Source organism: Tamandua tetradactyla, chromosome 1 (genome assembly GCF_023851605.1).
Source record: "Tamandua tetradactyla isolate mTamTet1 chromosome 1, mTamTet1.pri, whole genome shotgun sequence".
In the NCBI taxonomy this organism is placed as follows: domain Eukaryota; kingdom Metazoa; phylum Chordata; class Mammalia; order Pilosa; family Myrmecophagidae; genus Tamandua; species Tamandua tetradactyla.
The window spans coordinates 224,569,791-224,586,625 of record NC_135327.1 but is presented as its reverse complement, the minus strand read 5'-3'; the positions used below and the strand labels follow the sequence as shown (position 1 = coordinate 224,586,625).

General features: G+C 37.9%; 1 protein-coding gene across 1 annotated transcript in view; it reads left to right on the top strand.

Moving 5' to 3' along the window:
• The window catches only part of MYO3A (myosin IIIA), a 241,079-nt gene that overhangs the window by 179,662 nt on the left and 44,582 nt on the right, over window positions 1–16,835 (top strand). The window contains exons 20-24 of the mRNA XM_077153504.1: window positions 1,450–1,538; window positions 3,109–3,238; window positions 12,120–12,199; window positions 12,683–12,760; window positions 13,929–14,134. Coding sequence (XP_077009619.1) covers window positions 1,450–1,538; window positions 3,109–3,238; window positions 12,120–12,199; window positions 12,683–12,760; window positions 13,929–14,134 — 583 coding nt within the window. The remainder of the gene's footprint in view (window positions 1–1,449; window positions 1,539–3,108; window positions 3,239–12,119; window positions 12,200–12,682; window positions 12,761–13,928; window positions 14,135–16,835) is intronic.

Sequence of the window (16,835 nt, the reverse complement as noted above, 5' to 3'; positions counted from 1 at the left end):
TTTTTATTATTCGAAAGTAAAAATAAAAATAAAAAAGAACATTCAAAACATTGATGCTTCTTTATTATTTACCCCTATTATTTTTTTTTCTGTCTTTATTTTCTTACTCATCTGCTCATACATGAGGTAAAGGAAGTGTTAGTCAGAAGCCCAACCATAGAATCTTAAATTAGAAATGACTTTAGAGATTATCCAGCCCCAAATAATAAATTGGCAAGCAGGGAAGAGGGACAAGTCTAGAATTTGAGAAAAGAAAGCTAAGAGGAAGGAAACAAATTCATCTGTGATATTCTAGTCATTTTATCCAATAGAGGCTAATAGCCTCAAACTTCTTAGTAACCTGTAAGTTACAGAATATTAATAAATGTTCATGATAATAATCCTGAGTCATAAAATGATTATTAGACATTAATTTTGCCGTTTGAGAAGGTCAGAAATCTGTATAATATATTTAAGAAGATTATCATTCAAAATGGTTAAAATAAAAATATTCCACTCCTTAGAAGAAAACTTCAGCTTTTTCAGGTATCTGGGGGAAAAAAGCATCTTTTAATGTGGAACACCATTTTCTCTGATGATAGGAGACACTGTGTATAATTTCTTGCAGGAAGTTTAAACTCACATTTTACTTTCGTTCACTTTTGATGATACAGAGGACCTGTTTCTTAGCATTATGTCTGTAAAGTTGCTTCTTTCTGAGCCACTGATTGGCTTATTCTCTTCTCTAATTAGAAAATACTAAATGGGAAAGAAAATAACCTTCTATTGCTTCATATCCCAAAATTGTAGGGGAAATCCTGTCATAGGAGTAACACAATTTTGATATTAAAGTGTTCCTTCTAAGACATGGAATGACAAATTCGCTGAAGGTAGTAAACTTGTTATAGAGCCATATCTGCTTTAATGACCCAATTTGTGCTTGTAATCAGTAATAACCTGTAGCTCTTCAAATGGAAAAGAGCCAACATTTCTAGGCTCAGAGCTTGACATCAATCTGTGTTTCACAAACTTTTGGGGCTGTTTGACTTCAAGTAGTTCCCTTCATTGACACCAGTGGTTCTCACAATGTGGTCCCTGGACTGGCAACATCAAAATCACCTGGAACTAGTAGAAATGCAAATTTGGGGGCCAGATCCCAGACTGAATGAGGAACTCTGGGGGTGAGCCTCAGGAATCATGAGGCTCAGTTTAATGAACCCTCCAGGTGATTCTGGTGCACCCTGGAGTCAGAATCACTGCTCTCACTCATAGTGGAATGGTAAGAATTCATGGTCTGGAGTTTTGCCTTGCTATTTATAATTATATTCCAAACCCTGCATCTAGCAGCTACATAGAATTGTCATGTCTTTGGTTGTTCATGAAAGAAATTATGGTGAAAGAAAGTATTCCATTAATCATGTTTTTGAGGATCTCCTACATGCTTGATGTTGGATTTTTTTTTTTCAACAGATAAATTTGAAGGTAACCTGAAATCACAGTACTTCTGGAGACCTAAAAGAATGGAACTTAGTTTTGGAATTCACCATTATGCAGGGAAGGTAGGAACTCTGAAGAATTATGGCTGAACTTCTCTTCATCTTTTATCTAATCATGATAGATAGGAAAATCACAGCTCAAAATACTTAAAGGCGGTTATAATAAGACAGCCCTAAGTTTCTGCCCCTTCTGGCATCTCCCCCCCCCACCCCCAACTCTGCCCTCAGCTTTCTTCAGTCTACTCCTGCCCTGTGCCGACCCCTCGCTGGGGCAGCCACAAGCACCCCGGGACCCTGGGGACACTTGCTTCTAGCATTTGTCCTGTAAAGTTGTTTTTTAAAAATCCATGTTCTCTTAGTTCAACAAACACATTCATTTCTAGACGAATTGTTATATTAAGACGCAAAAGGAAAACAAGACAGAAAAGAAAAAGAAGGGCCTGAAAGAGCTCATCTTTCTGATCCTAATGTTGGATTTTGGGTGAGATGGCTGGCAGTGGCGGCCGTGTGTGTGTGTGTGTGTGTGTGTGTGTGTGTGTGTGTGTGTGTGTGTGTGTGTGTGTCCTTCTCTTGACGACAGCTGGGATTTTTCAGACCGTAGATGTTGCTCTCTCGGCTGCAGCCTCTGTCCCTCCTCCCTTCCCACGATGGAAGGTGCTGGGCTGCAGCGTTTCTCAGATAAGTGGGGTGACACACGCAGAGAGAAATGGTACATGTGCTGTTAGGCAGTTGGAGAAAGAACTGTTTATGCATTGAAGGATCCACATTTCCGCGTCAGCACAAACCTCAGATATGTTGCCCTACAATCATTTAAGGTGCTTTCTCGTCCTTCTGGGTCATTCTCTCACAATGATATTATGAAGATGTTAAAATCAAGAAAGAATGTCTAAAATGAGAGTCATAAAATGATAGCACAGAACTCTGAGAATTCTACTCTGACAACCTCCAGCAGTCAATATTCCAAAGATTTTTGTCACTGAAACAATTTACTTTAAATCATTCCAATTATAGCCTCTCATGATCTTAAGCACATAGTTTTCCTAATGACCCTCCTTTAAAACTCCAGTAAGAATTCCCTGTGATCATTTTATCGGATGTTTTTACTTATCCCATTGGATCAGCCGACAGAAATTTTTGAATTATATTGACCTTTATAAAGCCTTAAAGTTATTTGGATGGACCAGAAACACAACAACCCACAGTGCACTGAAACCGTGCTGCTACTCAGAAAAATATCTGTAAGAGCAGATTCTCTGCTAGTAGTTCAGTTATCACAGAAATGAGAAAAGCTTGGTGTCCCCAGTGTCGTTCCTTTACAGCCATTCCCAACCCTCCCATTAGAGAAAAGAAACCCACCAAATGCATAACATGATAAATGGAAGGAACCAAGACTTTTTGGTCGTTTGGGCCCAAATAAACTCAACCTGACACACATTTTTTCTTCTGGCAGGAAACACAGTATACCTGAAGAGATTTCTTTTTCAACCAAATTTTAAGAATTATAAACCTTTTAATTCCTGTTGCCTGATGCAGAGTAAACTCTCAATAAATGTCTAAGTGTCTATTGATGATGGTGATGATGATATTGGCAATGTTGACTGTGATAATTATGATAATTATACTTTACTAATAGGTCCTCTATAATGCAAGTGGGTTCTTAGCTAAAAATAGAGATACCCTTCCAACTGATATTGTGCTGCTTTTGAGGTCATCAGAAAACAGTGTCATTCGGCAACTTGTCAACCACCCTCTGACAAAAACAGGTAAGACAATTCGAAAGGTTTCTCAGATCCAGTCTTTTAAGTAGTTCCTATTTCTGTGATTTTCATAAGTATAATCCCTAGCTTTTCATGTTGGTTTCTTTTCAGCTCACTGAATATCCATTTATTAATATCTTCTGTCCCCAATCAGCTGAAGAAAATATTAGAATGAATATAAAGAAGCTAGGTTCTGTTAAAAAAAATTTCAAGAAAATATGGTGGTGTCCTGCCTATTCACGAGAAGAGTAGACTCACTTCCAAAAAGTTCAGAATTAATTGCCTGCTGTTTTCAGGAGGGGACAGCCTTCGGATGATTCTTTGAGGTTCTTCAGATTTAGTGAATTCTGTCTTATTGATTAAAAGCCCACATGCCTTTGTTACACCTAACCATTTGCATCTTTGCATTTTCTTTCAAGTAGAAAAAAATAGGTTTAATTATTTATCATTATTACAGGTTAAAATTATTTTCTGCATTTCATATAACTTTACTAATGATCCTGAAATACAATAAACTATGTATATATAAAGAGTAAAAAATGATCAGTTTGACATAGGCAAACACCTATAAAACCATCATCACCATTAATAGTGAATATATCAATCACCTCAAAGGTTTCCTCATAACCCTTTGTAATCCTTCACTCCCAATTCTTCTATTTTACCCCACTCCCTGCTCCCAGGAAACCATTGATCCACTTTCTACCACTATAGAAATTTTTCTATAATTTCATATAAATGTATCATGCATTACATACTGTTTTCCTCTGGCTTCTTTCAACCAGTAAAATTATTTTAAGATTGATTCATACTGTTGGGTGTATATCGATAGTTCATTACTGTTTATTGTTGAGTGTGTGTGTACTGCAATTCATTTATCCACTTGCCTGTTAATGAACATCTGGGTCATTTCCATTTTTGCCTAATACAGTTAGAGCATCTCTCATTATTTATGTGTAAATGTGTGGACATATGCTTTCCTTGTTCTTAGGCTAATTCCTAAGTGTACAATGCCTGGGTTATAGCGTAGATATATATTTAACCTAAACTGCCAAGCTGTTTCCAAAGTGGTTGTACCATTTTACGTTTCTGCCAGTAGTTCATGAGAATTATAGTTGTTCCACATCTTGTCAATACTTGGCATGGTCATGCTTTTTTATTTTAGCCATTTTAAAGGTATGTAGTGGTGTCAACTTACGGTTTTAATTTTTATTTCCCTGTCAATTATGTTCAACATGTTTTCATATATTTGTTTGCTATCCAAGTATCTCAGTTGAAGTGTCTGTTCAAATGTTTTTCCCATTTTATTATAGACTATTGAAGTTTCCTATATATTCTAGATATAAGCCCTTTGTCAATTATAAATCTCACAAATGTTCTCTCCCCGTTGGTGGCTTGTCTTTTCATTGTGTTAATATGTCTTTTAAGGAGAACATTTTTAAAAATTTTTGATGAAATGCAATTTATAGACTTGTTTTCTTTTATAATTCATGCTTTTGGAGTAATATTGATGAAATATTGGCAAACCCAGCGTCCCTATAATATTTTCTCCTACTTTTCTTTTAGAAGTTTTATAGTTTTAGCCTTTAAAATTAGGTCCACTATCCATTTGGGATTATTTTTTGAATATGGCATGAGGTAAGGCTATCCGATTGTTATGGCATCATTTATTGCAAGATTATCCTTTCCTCCACTGAATTGCTTTGGCTGTTGTCAAAAGTCAAATTGACCATATATATTATGGGCCAATTTCCAAACTTCCTAATTTGTGTCACTGATATATTTGCTGATCTTTATGACAGTACCACACTTCTTGGTTACTGCAACTTTTTTTAAATTCTTGAAATCAAATGATAGTATAAGTTATCTGATTTTGTTCTTTTTCATAGTTGGTTAGGTAATTCTTGTTCCTTTGTTTTTCCATCTAAGTTTTAGAATTTCTACAAAAAGTCTGGTTAAATTTTGATTGGGATGCATTAAACCTATAAATCAATTTGGGAAGATTTGTTATCTTCACAATATTGAACCTTCCAATCCATGAGCATAAGATATATCTCTATTTGTCTCTCTTAATTTCAAGATATTTTGCAGTTTTCATTTAAAGGTCTTTTACATAGTTTGTCAAATTATCTGCTAGTGTATCACATTTTGATGCTATTATAAATGGACATTTTAATGCAAATTCTGTTCATTGTCTATTTCTAGAAATCCACTTGATTTTTGTATATTAATCTTTCATTCTGCAACCTTGCGAAACACATCTATAGGAACTTCTTTTGCAAATCCCATAAGATTTTCTACAAGGATGGTCATGTCATCTATGAATAAAGAGATTTGCTTTTTCCTTTCCCATCTGCTTGTCTTTACTTCTTCTTCTTGTCTGGTCACACTGACTAGGAACCCCAGTGCAGTTCTGAATAGAAGTAGTGAGGTTGAACATTCTTGCCTTATTCCTGATCTTGGGGAGAAAGCATGCAGCCTTTCCCCATTAAGTATGATGGTGACTATAGGTTTTTCATAGCTGCCCTTGTCGGGGGAAGTTGTTATTTTCTATCCCTAGTTTGCTGAGTTTATATGAAAAATGCATGTTGGTATTTTTCAAATGCATTTTCTGCATCAATCAAGATGATCTTTTCTTTTAATCTGTTCAGTCATCTTTTAATGTTATACTTATCTTGACTTCCTGGATAAACTTCACATGGTCATGTTGCATTGTACTTTCTATGTATGGCTGGAATCAATTTGCCAATGCTTTGTTAAGAAGTTTTGCATCTATGTTTAGGGAAAATATTGGACTATGTTTCTTTTCTTGTAATATGTTTTCCTGGTTTTGTGGAATCAAAACCAGTATAATGCTGTTCTCACAGAAAGAATTGAGAAAAATTGCCTCCTTTTCAATTTCAGTAAAAGTAGAATGAGTATTAGTTCTTGCTAAATCATTGCTTGGTGGAATTCAGCAGTGAATCCGTTTGGTCCTGGAGGGGGTTGGGTTCGAAGGTTTTTAACTACAAATTCAATTTACCTAATACATATAGGGCTATTTAGGTTGTTTGGTTGTTTCTTTTTCGGTGAATTTTAGTAGTTTGTGGTTTTCAAGAAATCTGACTATTTTGTCTAAATTGTCAAATTTTTAAACAAATCTGCTGACATATTGATCATAGTGTTCCCTTATTGCTCTTTTAATGTTTTATATTCTAAAGTGATAGCCCCTTTCTCATTCCTATTACTTCTCTCATTTTATTCGTGATAGCTTTTCCTCGAGGTGTATCAATTTTCATGATTTTCCAGCAATCCTTGGCATTTTATGGCTTGTAGTATCATAACTCAAGTCTCCACCTCCGTTTTCAAAGGTCTTTCTTGCCTGTGTCTGTGTGTGTGTGTCTACATTTCCTTTTCCTTATAAGGACACTGGTCATTGGATTAGGGTCCATTCTAGTCCAATATGACTTCATCTTAACCTGATTACATTTTCAAAAACCTTATTTCCAAGTAAGGTCACATTCACAGGCACTGGAGATTAGGATTTGAACATATATTTTGGGGACAATACAATTCAACCCATTACGGTCTGCTCTCTGGCCACTAAAATTTCTTTTCCTCCCACACACAAAATACACTCACCCCATTCCAAAATCTTCAAAAGCCTTAACCCATTCTGGCATCAACTCTGAGTCCAAAATCATATCCTTAATGAACTCAAAAATTCCCCAATCTCATATTCTGAAGCATCTATGTCCAGTAATGGTGAGACCCTGGGTATGTTCCATTTGAGGCAAAATTCCTCTCCATCTGTGGACCTGTGAAACCTAGAAAATTAGTTGTCTGCTCCTAAATATACTGGTAGGACAGGTATAGGGTAGATGCTCCAGTTCTGAAAGTGAGGAAGTGGAAGGAAAAAGGGGGTTGCTGGTCTAAAGCAAATTCACAGCCCAGCAGGGCAAATTCCATTAGGTTTCAGGCTTTAGGGCTGAGAGTCACCCCCCACGGGGACACGCTCTGTCCTTTGGACCTTCCAGGGGGTCAGTCCCACCTTTTCTGGCCTCTGCATCTATGGTTCTGCCCTCAGTCATTCCTCCTTCATTTTGTCCAATTTCTGTCCTGTTCAGTCCAGGCTGGCAGTGTTTCTGCTGGTATAAAATTCTCAAAACAACCTTGTTGGTCTCCTGTGGATGTCAAAGGAATCCTTTCCAATAGACACGAGGTCCTCCACCAGTCCTTACAGCAGCACCACACTTGCTGGTCCTAAATGATCTGCACTGGTGTCCCAGGATGGCATAGCAAATTACCACCAACTGGGCGGCTTAAAAGAGCAAAAATGTACCCTCTCACTGTTCTGGAGGCTGGAAGTCCAAAATCAATGTTTCAGCAGAGCCAGTTCCTTCTGAAGGCTCTAGAGGGGAATCTAGACCCTTCCTAGCTTCTGGTCGCTGCCGGCAATCCTGGGGTTCCTTGGCTTGTACCTGTATAATTCCCATCTCCACCTCTGTCTTCAGGTGTCTCTGTGTCTGATTCAAATGTCACTGTTTTTATAAGGACACCCTCATCCAGTGTGACCTCATCTTCACTTGAATATGTCTGCAAAGACCCCATTTCCGAATGAAATCACATTCCTAGATACCAGGGATTAGGACCTGAAAATATCTTTATCAAGTGTGCAGTTCAACCCACAACATTTACTCATAGTTTTTCTAGAAGTTTATCAATTTTCTTGATCTTCTTAAAGAACAGCTTATGATTACATTGATTTTCTCTATAGGTTTTGTTTTCTATTTCATCATTTTTAGCTTTTATCTGTACTGTTTCCCTTCTGCTTATTTTGGGTTTTCTCTTCTTTTTTCTAATTTCTGACATGAAAGCTTAGTTGACTGATTTAAGATGATGCTTCTTCTTTTCTAATATTGGTGTTTTAAGCTATTAATTTCCCCTCTAAGCACTGTTTTAGTTCTTTCCCACCAATTTTGATATGTCATGTTTTTGTTTTCACTCAATTAAAAATACAGTTTCTCTTTTGATTTCTTTATTGGCATATGGGTTATTTATAAGTGTTTTATTTAATTCTGAAATTGAAGGGTGGGGTTCCATATATCTTTTTGTTATTGATTTCTAATTTAATTCCATAGTGGTCCGACAGCATACTTTTTATCATTTGGAACTATTTAAATTGTTGAGACATATTTTCTGGCCCATTTGCACTTTAAAAGAATATATATTCTTCCCCTATTGAGGCACAGTATTCTATTGATGTCAATTAGATCAACTTGATTGATAGTATTCTTCAACTCTTGTATATCCTTACTGGTTTTACGTCTACAGATACTATCAATTACTGGGGAAAGGATTTTTAGATCTCTTGAGTATAGTTGTCAGTTTGTCTATTTTTCCTTTCATTTCTCTCAGTTTTTGCTTTCTGTATTTTGCAGTTCTGTTATTAGGTACATAAATATTTGGAATGTTATGTCTTCTTGATGAAAGACGCCTTTATTGTTATAAAAGTGACCTTTTTTATCCCTGTTAATTTTCTTTGTTCTGAAATCTACTTTGTCTGATATTAATATAGCAACTCCAAATTTCATGTGATTAGTGTTAGCATGGTATATTTTTTTACAACTTTTAGTTTTATTTGTCTTTATATTTAAAATTAAAAATTGAAACGCTATATCCAACTATATGCTCTCTACAGGAGACCTACATTTTATTTAGACAGCACAGTTGTATCTTGCTTTTTAATCCAATCTGACAATCTCTGTCTTTTAATTGAGATGATCAGACAATTTATATTTAATATGATTAATGATATGGTTGGGTTTGAATCTACCATCTTGCTGTGTGTTTTCTGTTGGTTGAATCTGTTCTTTTCCCCCAGAATCCACCTGCATTCCCCTTCCCTGCACTGAAGCTAGAACCTCTTCTGGCATGTAACTGGGACAACCATAAACTTCACCTCGCTTATTTCCCCTCTGTCAGGGAACACTGTCCTTCACTGCTTGATACCCGGGGTGTGAAAACTGTCATTCCATATATTTTACATGTCTTTTTAATTGTTTCACATGGGAATATTAATCCAGTCCATATTACTTCATCTCATCCAGATGAAGGAGTCTTCACTTAACAATTGTCTTCTCTAACCACATCTACCAATAGCATCTATGCTTCCAACTTCATGTTTTTCACCCTTTTTAAATATGCCACAAGGCTCTAAATACCATGTCATGTCTCAGTATAACAATGTCTGGTTGGCCAAGGGCAGATTAAATCTTCACGGTCAAAGACCTTTCAGTAAACCCAGAAACTCAGTCTTCAAAAGGCATTTAGGTTTTTAATTCACCCATATATACAAACACATAAATATAAAAGTATAATAATGTATAATTGTTGAGAAATTACGCTGTGCTAGGCACTGTGCTAAATACTTTCATTTGCTCCTAATAACATCACTATGAAGACATACTAGTTTTACAGATGAGACAATGAGGTTTGGAAAGTTGGAGCAGTTTTCTCAAGATGACCCCACTGGGAAGTGTTGGAATTCGGCTCCAAAGCCCCAGTTCTTCTGCTCTTGAATACAAGGCTGTATCCAAGATTCTAAAATAACCACGGCCCTTGCTCATGTGATGGCATATATGAAATATGGTTCCACCACTATTAGGAGAAAATGCACCAGAGTTCCTTGCAACTCATATATCTAGTTAGGCTGATCACAAGTTTGTTCATCTGGTCAACAAAAAAAAGCAAAGGGGGGATATTTTCTGAAAGCAAGAACTATGCTCATTTTAGTTCCTGTTGATATACTTATATGCATTTTAAGACTCTTTTCATCTATTTTGTTACTAAATTTAACTTTGTTAAAGTGAAGTGATTAATCCTTTACTAACTTTCCTCTAGTTTTTTGTTTTCAGATAAACAAATTTTAGTTATTAGTTGGCCAGTATTAAGTAATGGTGTTTATTAAGTAGAAATTCTATCCTAATTCATATGTTCCTAACACTTTGTATTTTCATTTCACGCTTTTAAGAAATCTTTAAGTCTGTGGTAACTTTTTCCCCATTAAATTTTTTTTTCTAAAAAAAAATTTTTTTTTTCTAAAACTTTCTCTGGGACAATAAAAGGGATAATAAGCAAAATTCCTGAAATATACGGAACTCTGAAGATCATCTGTGATTCTGTCCAATCTGCTGTATTTAGTACTTTTCATCTTTGAAGAGTGAACAACGCGCTGTGCAGTGTTAGCTACTCTCCCAGGTTCCCTGGAGGAACAAGAGAAAACAGGAGAGCCTGGCAGAGGCAGCATCCGCTGGCTTCCTGCCTCCACCATCCTCTCAGGCCTAGTCTTGCAACCACAAAGACTGAGAAAGATGAGCCTAATATGTCACCTAAATGAATGAGAGAAAAGAGAAATAATCTTCCTGAAGTGATGCTGAATTCTGGAGATAATTTTGAAGATTACTGATTAGGATGATTGACTTTTGGTCTGTGGGTTGGTTAGTTTGTTGTGCTTGGTGGGAGGTGGGAGAGACGTGGAAGTGAATTAGCATTTCCATGTGCCAAGTGTTTCATTTCATTTTGCCAAGATGCTGTGAGGTTGGTGGCATATCTCTATTTTATGAACTCAGACTTCAGCACAGAGAGATTGCATAAAATACCCAGGGCAAACCAATTTAAGTACCACAGCTGGGATTCCACCCCAGATTTTTCTGGTTTCTAAAACCCTAATTTTTTCACTACCATGAGTTGTCTTGGGTTGTATATGTTGTAGTTCCTGGCACCAGGCACCTATTTCTCAGTGTCAGATTGAGATGGTCCCTCACCCTCGACCATTCTGTGGAGCCTTCCTGTGAATTAAGGGTTGTGTGGTTGTCACGACTCATGTGAAGCTTAACCTGGGTCATGGAAAGGCTCAGATGTCATTTGACCACACACACACACACACACACACACACACACACACACCGCACGTACCCACAGCAGTTCGCTCCCTTCATCCTAATTGCCTCACATTTTTTAGATATTGAAAGGTGTTCTAGTTTGCTAGCTGCCAGAATGCAATATACCAGAGATGGGATGGCTTTTAAAAAAGGGGAATTTAATAAATTGCTAGTTTACAGTTCTAAGACTGAGAAAATGTCCCAATTAAAACAAGTCTATAGAAAAGTCCAATCAAAGGTATCCAGGGAAAGATACCTTGGTTCAAGAAGGCCAATGAGGTTCAGGGTTTCTCTCTCAGCTGGAAGGGCATGTGGTGAACACAGTGTCATCTGCTAGCTTTCTCTCCTGGCTTCTGGTTTCATGAAGCTCCCTGGAAAACGTTTTCCTTCTTCATATCCAAAGGTCGCTGGCTTGTGGGCTCTCGTGGCTATGTCACTCTTCTCTGGCTCTCTCTGAATCCCTCATTCTCTAAAATGTTTCCTCTTTTATAGGACTTCAGAAACTAATCAAGATCCACCCAAATGGGTGGAGATATGTCGTCACCTAATCCAGTTTGACAGCCACTCTTGACTAAATCACATCATCCAGGGAGATGATCTAATTGCAGTTTCAAATGTACAGTATTGAATAGGCATTTTTCTACCTTTATGAAATGGGGATTTTGATTAAAACATGGCTTTTTAGGGGGCATACATCATTTTAAACAAGCACAAAAAGAAAACCAACTCTTACCTCCACCTTTCCTATTCCCCAAACTAGAGTTTTTCCCTGAATTTAAACTTTGTTATAAATTTTCATGTAAAATTATTTTATCCCTGAGTTCCTCAACAAGTGGTTAAGCAAACACGTGAGGATTCATGATGTGGGATCACCAATCCTCATTTTAACATTTAAGTAAATGGGAAGAATCATTGAGCCATTAAGGATTCTAAAAGGTATATTAATTTGATCTGCCTTCCTGTAGGTAATCAGCCACATTCTAGAACGAAAAACCTCATTAACTATCAAATAAGAACTTCAGAAAAATCAGCCAACCTGACAAAGGTAAGCAAATGCATTTTTCACAGCAGTGAATCTAAGAATCTAACCTTTGCCACGGCAGTGTTTGTGTGCTGCCGAAAGTAAATGGCCTTTTCCTGAGCTTTTCCCTCTGTCATCTTTCTTTTTTACTGAAACCAATATTTTTATGTATTGTTCATATTACCTCCAGGTGGTAAATTAATTATGCATTTCTGATATATTCCTAACTCTTATGGCCATTTTAAATGTTACCTTTAAGACCCATTAAAAATGTCTTTGTAAGACATTTAGAAGTTCAGAGGTAGTCACATTCCATACAAGATCAGTTATATTTCCAATAAAATTGACCGAGTAATTACCTTAAAGTAAAAGTACCCACAACATTTTGCTGTTTTATGTATTTGAATGGACAGAGTATGATGATATGAAGGGAAGTGCCTTGTGTTCCCTGGAGGTCATCAAGGGCAATGAACATTAAAGCCTCACTGTTGTCCTTGGTCTCTTTAGGGTGAAAACGGAGAAGCCACACGTCATGCCAGAGAGGCAACCAACGTGAGAATGCAAACAGTCGCTTCATATTTTAGGGTAAGGATGTTGAATTCTGATGTATCATGCTTAGGGATGTTATTCATTTCAAATGAATTACTGATCAAAAGCTAGTAACAAATATCTTAGTGCCATTAAAAAAAGGAATTTTGTTTTATTCAATTTACTGTTCGTTAGATACAGGATATATTAGAGTTTATGGTCAAAACTCTGTGGATTGGTTTACTTTGCTATTTTTACTGGAAAAATCATTGTAGCCTACATAGGTCAGTCTTAACAGAGAGCCTTGAGTTGATTACAGTTTGTCCTTGGAACCAAGCGCATTCTTGTTAGAATAAAACCTGACTGGGTTTGGATCCTCTGCTATGGTAAGTATCAATGCTCCTTCCCTCTCCTGAATGATCTTAGGATAGACAGATGGGGCAAGTGAGCACCCTCTTCCTTTCCAAATTGAACTAAAAATCCCAAAAGGAAAATAAAACCTGATGTTAGGAATGGGGAAAGCACAAGGGACACCAGGGGACATAGCAACATGCCAAGGGCGTCCTGTGTACCTGTGTCAGCACAGGTGCAAGGCTGCCTTCCTTCTCTGGAGAACACAGGAGAAAGGAAAGGAAAGAAGCACTTCATTTCCTCTGTGCTCTGGAGAACACTGACAGCCACCCTTCCCTTTATTGTTGGTTCCAGTTCTTATCTCTTCTGGTGAAATCATACAAACCAGCCAGTGGAAACTGGATTAATGTCTCCTTTCTTATTTTACGCCACGAGATGATTTGGGCAGGGATTGGAATATTTACTTTCATGCAATCAATAAAAAAGAGGGAGCAAGTGAAGTAATAGTGTAGCCAGGATTGATCTGACTGTGTGCCTAAATATTATAATTTAACAAGGTTCCCTGGGAATATATAAAATAAAGTATAGCAAGCATAATTTTATCTATCAACTAAAGTTGCCTTAGGAATTTTCAGGCAAACCTTCAACAACTAAGTTTCTAGTTATCGTCTCTACATCTTTGTGAGTTAATCTGTAATTTCATAAATATCTTTAAGTAATTTTTCATTAATAGAGATTTCTCTCCATTTACTGCAAATGGGTGTGAGCATTTCTAACATACCATCTTCAAATTTTATTTTTCAAGTAGAAAGCCTGCAAGCTCGTAAGTTTTTGTGTGCTCCATCAAGAAATTTATTTCTGTTACATATTATAGTATTCCCTGATGGATTTGTTATCCAAAATGGTGGTGGGACAACCTCATTTTGTTCGTTGCATCAAACCTAATAACGATCGCCAAGCAAGAAAGTATGACAAAGAGAAAGTTCTGCTACAGCTTCGCTACACCGGAATTCTGGAAACAGCAAGAATTCGGAGGCTAGGCTATTCCCATCGGATACTTTTTGCTAACTTCATAAAGCGGTATGAGGATTTCATGTTTTTAATGATCATGTTCATTTTATATAAAAATTCTTCCGAAGGTTTATGGGAAGCAAAGCAGGAAAGAATGAATTATCTAGGTGGGCAAGTTGAGAAACATTTGTTTCAAGAAAATTATTATGTATTAAAAACAAAAGTTAACTATTAATTTGGGCTGGAAGTTCTGTTCCTAGCCTAGAGATCCTGTGTGGCTGCCTTGGACCCATGTCTTTTGCAGTTTGATCGAGAGGGCCAAAGTCTAGGGAGGTTTTGGAAAATCTTGGTCACTTGCTATGCGACAATGGCCCACACCCGAGATTCTCACACAAGGGAGAATCTGCCCCTCAAAAGGGCATTTGTCAATACCTGGAACATTTGCAGTTGTCACAACTGGAGGTGGTGGGGAAGTGCTATTGCCATCCAGTGGTGGAGGCCGGGGACGATGCTGTACCCCCCAAAGGCACAGGAGAGCCCCCACCCAGAGAATTATCCTGGCCTGGCCAGTCTCCAACCTCACTCTCCCCATTAGCATAATCTAATTTGCCTGTGGTCCAAGGGTACTACCATGAGAAAAAAAGACACCGCAGTCACTCAGGAAATTCCAAGGCCTTGAGGTTACCTCCCAAGAACCAGTGACAGAAGCCAGCCAAGTGCCTTATTATGCAGTGCCTTACATATTTTAACTAAAAACATAAACGTGTATTCATTTTTCAATCTTTTAACATAGGCTTAAGTTTTGTTTTGTTTTTAGTAAAGTCCATTTATTGGCGTTTATTGACTCTTTCATGCATAGGCTATCTGTATAATGTCCCTTTTTTTATTTCCATTTAAAATCTCTTAACCTGAAGCAAGAAAGTGAAGATACTTGTGAAACAGAGGGTTAAATATTTCTAAATTCTTTTGATTTGCCTCATCCATATTTAATTTGATAAATCTTTAGAGACTCATGTTTATGAAGTCTTACCAAAGCATTTGACACAATTTTGGAGAAGCAACTCTTTGGCTTTCCTCACTCACATTCCATCCATTTACTTGATATATATTTGAATAATGTCACATCAAGTGCAAACAACATAAACAGGTTTGGGAGCAAACCAAGCTCACGTGGTGGAGCAGAAACAGACAGGCCTACCAGAGTAAAGTACCACCCATGAGCTTAAGTGTGCAGTGGACATTAGTCACCTGTTTTATACCAGTTGGAAAGAGAATCAGTTAGTCTATTGGTGTGTTAGTTGTAGATACATTAGAGGAAGTTTGTAGAATGTTGGAATAGTAGATTTTCCCAGAGAGTGGGGATGGAAGGGCATATAGAGGCAGCACATACAAAGGCACAGCGGTGTGGGTATTTCAGTGACTAGAGTTCAAGGTGCCCATGGAAAATAGCAAAACTGAGGTTGGAGAGCCAGGCAGGGTCGAGAACAGGAAGGACCTTCAGGCTATTCCTCATATGTTGCAAACAAGTTGAAATGAATGTCTTTTGGCAGGCATGACCTTCCATTTTGTACTTCCCATCGCTCCTTTGCTCATTTGTTTTTTACCAGCCAAGACTTTGGTCACATCTGATGTTGCCTCCCAGCTTAGAACCTGGAAGATCCCTGAAGACTCTCAAGTCAGGAAGGGACATGATCAGATTTTCACTTGAGCAAAATAATTCGGAAAAAGCTGTGGAAGTTGGCTGGAAAGGAGACAGTGGGTATGGAGATGAGCTGTGGAGGGGTAATTACTGAAGTCTAGGTGGGAAGTGATGAGGGATGGATTTTAAGTAGTAGCAGTTGGAATAAAGAGAAATGGATTCCAGAGAGTTTTCAGCCTGTCAAATACAAACAGTGAAGTCTAGGGAGGGCTCTAAGATGACACATAGATTTGTAGCTGAAATATCTTTTAGAAAGTGATGGAATCATTCACAGAGGTAGGAGTAGTGGGGAAAGGACAATGTGATGAATTTTGCTGAGTTTGGGATGTCTATGGGATTGCCTGGTGGAGATGGATAGTAGGGCATCAGAAATAATGTGTTTAGAGTTCATGTAAAAAGTTTGGGCTCAAGATGTAGATTTAGGAATCACAGCATACAGGAAGCCAGGCATGAAGAAGAGGCTTCTGTTGTGAGAGTTTAGAAAGAGATGGAACATTCCAGTAGCTGAGGATTGAGGAGAAGTAGGGAAGTGAAGCCAGTTATTTTAAACCACCCTTCAGCTTGTCTGTAAAGCTACTGGAATAGAGAGTCATTTCTAATGAGAGAGGCTTAAGAGGTGTTTATTTTTGTGCTAAATAGAAGGAGCTAGAAGAGGCAAAGGGGCTGGAAATGTACAGAAGACAAGGGGAGGAGATAGCCTCTAGAACACAGGCAGATAGAAACAGAATATCCCTTGGAAGGAAGAGAGAAGACTCACATGAATTTGTAGTTGGTGAAGGAACTGATGGACACAAGCTCACCTCCCAAGAACAGGACAGAGGGTGGAGGCAGTTAGAAAACTTGAAGACAGTACAGAGGATCCGATTGTTGCAGGGACCAAGGGAGGCAAAGGGCCATGGACGCCCAACAGGATTTCTGAGCCTCCCTGTGGGCTGAGGTGAGGGAAGCACACCGAGATCAGTGGTGATGTTTCTGGGTGGTGCTCAGGAGCCCGTACGAGAGCAGAGACACAGACGGGTGGATGAGTCCAGGTTGGCATGCTGGCAGAGCATGGGTGGTAAAGGAACGAGA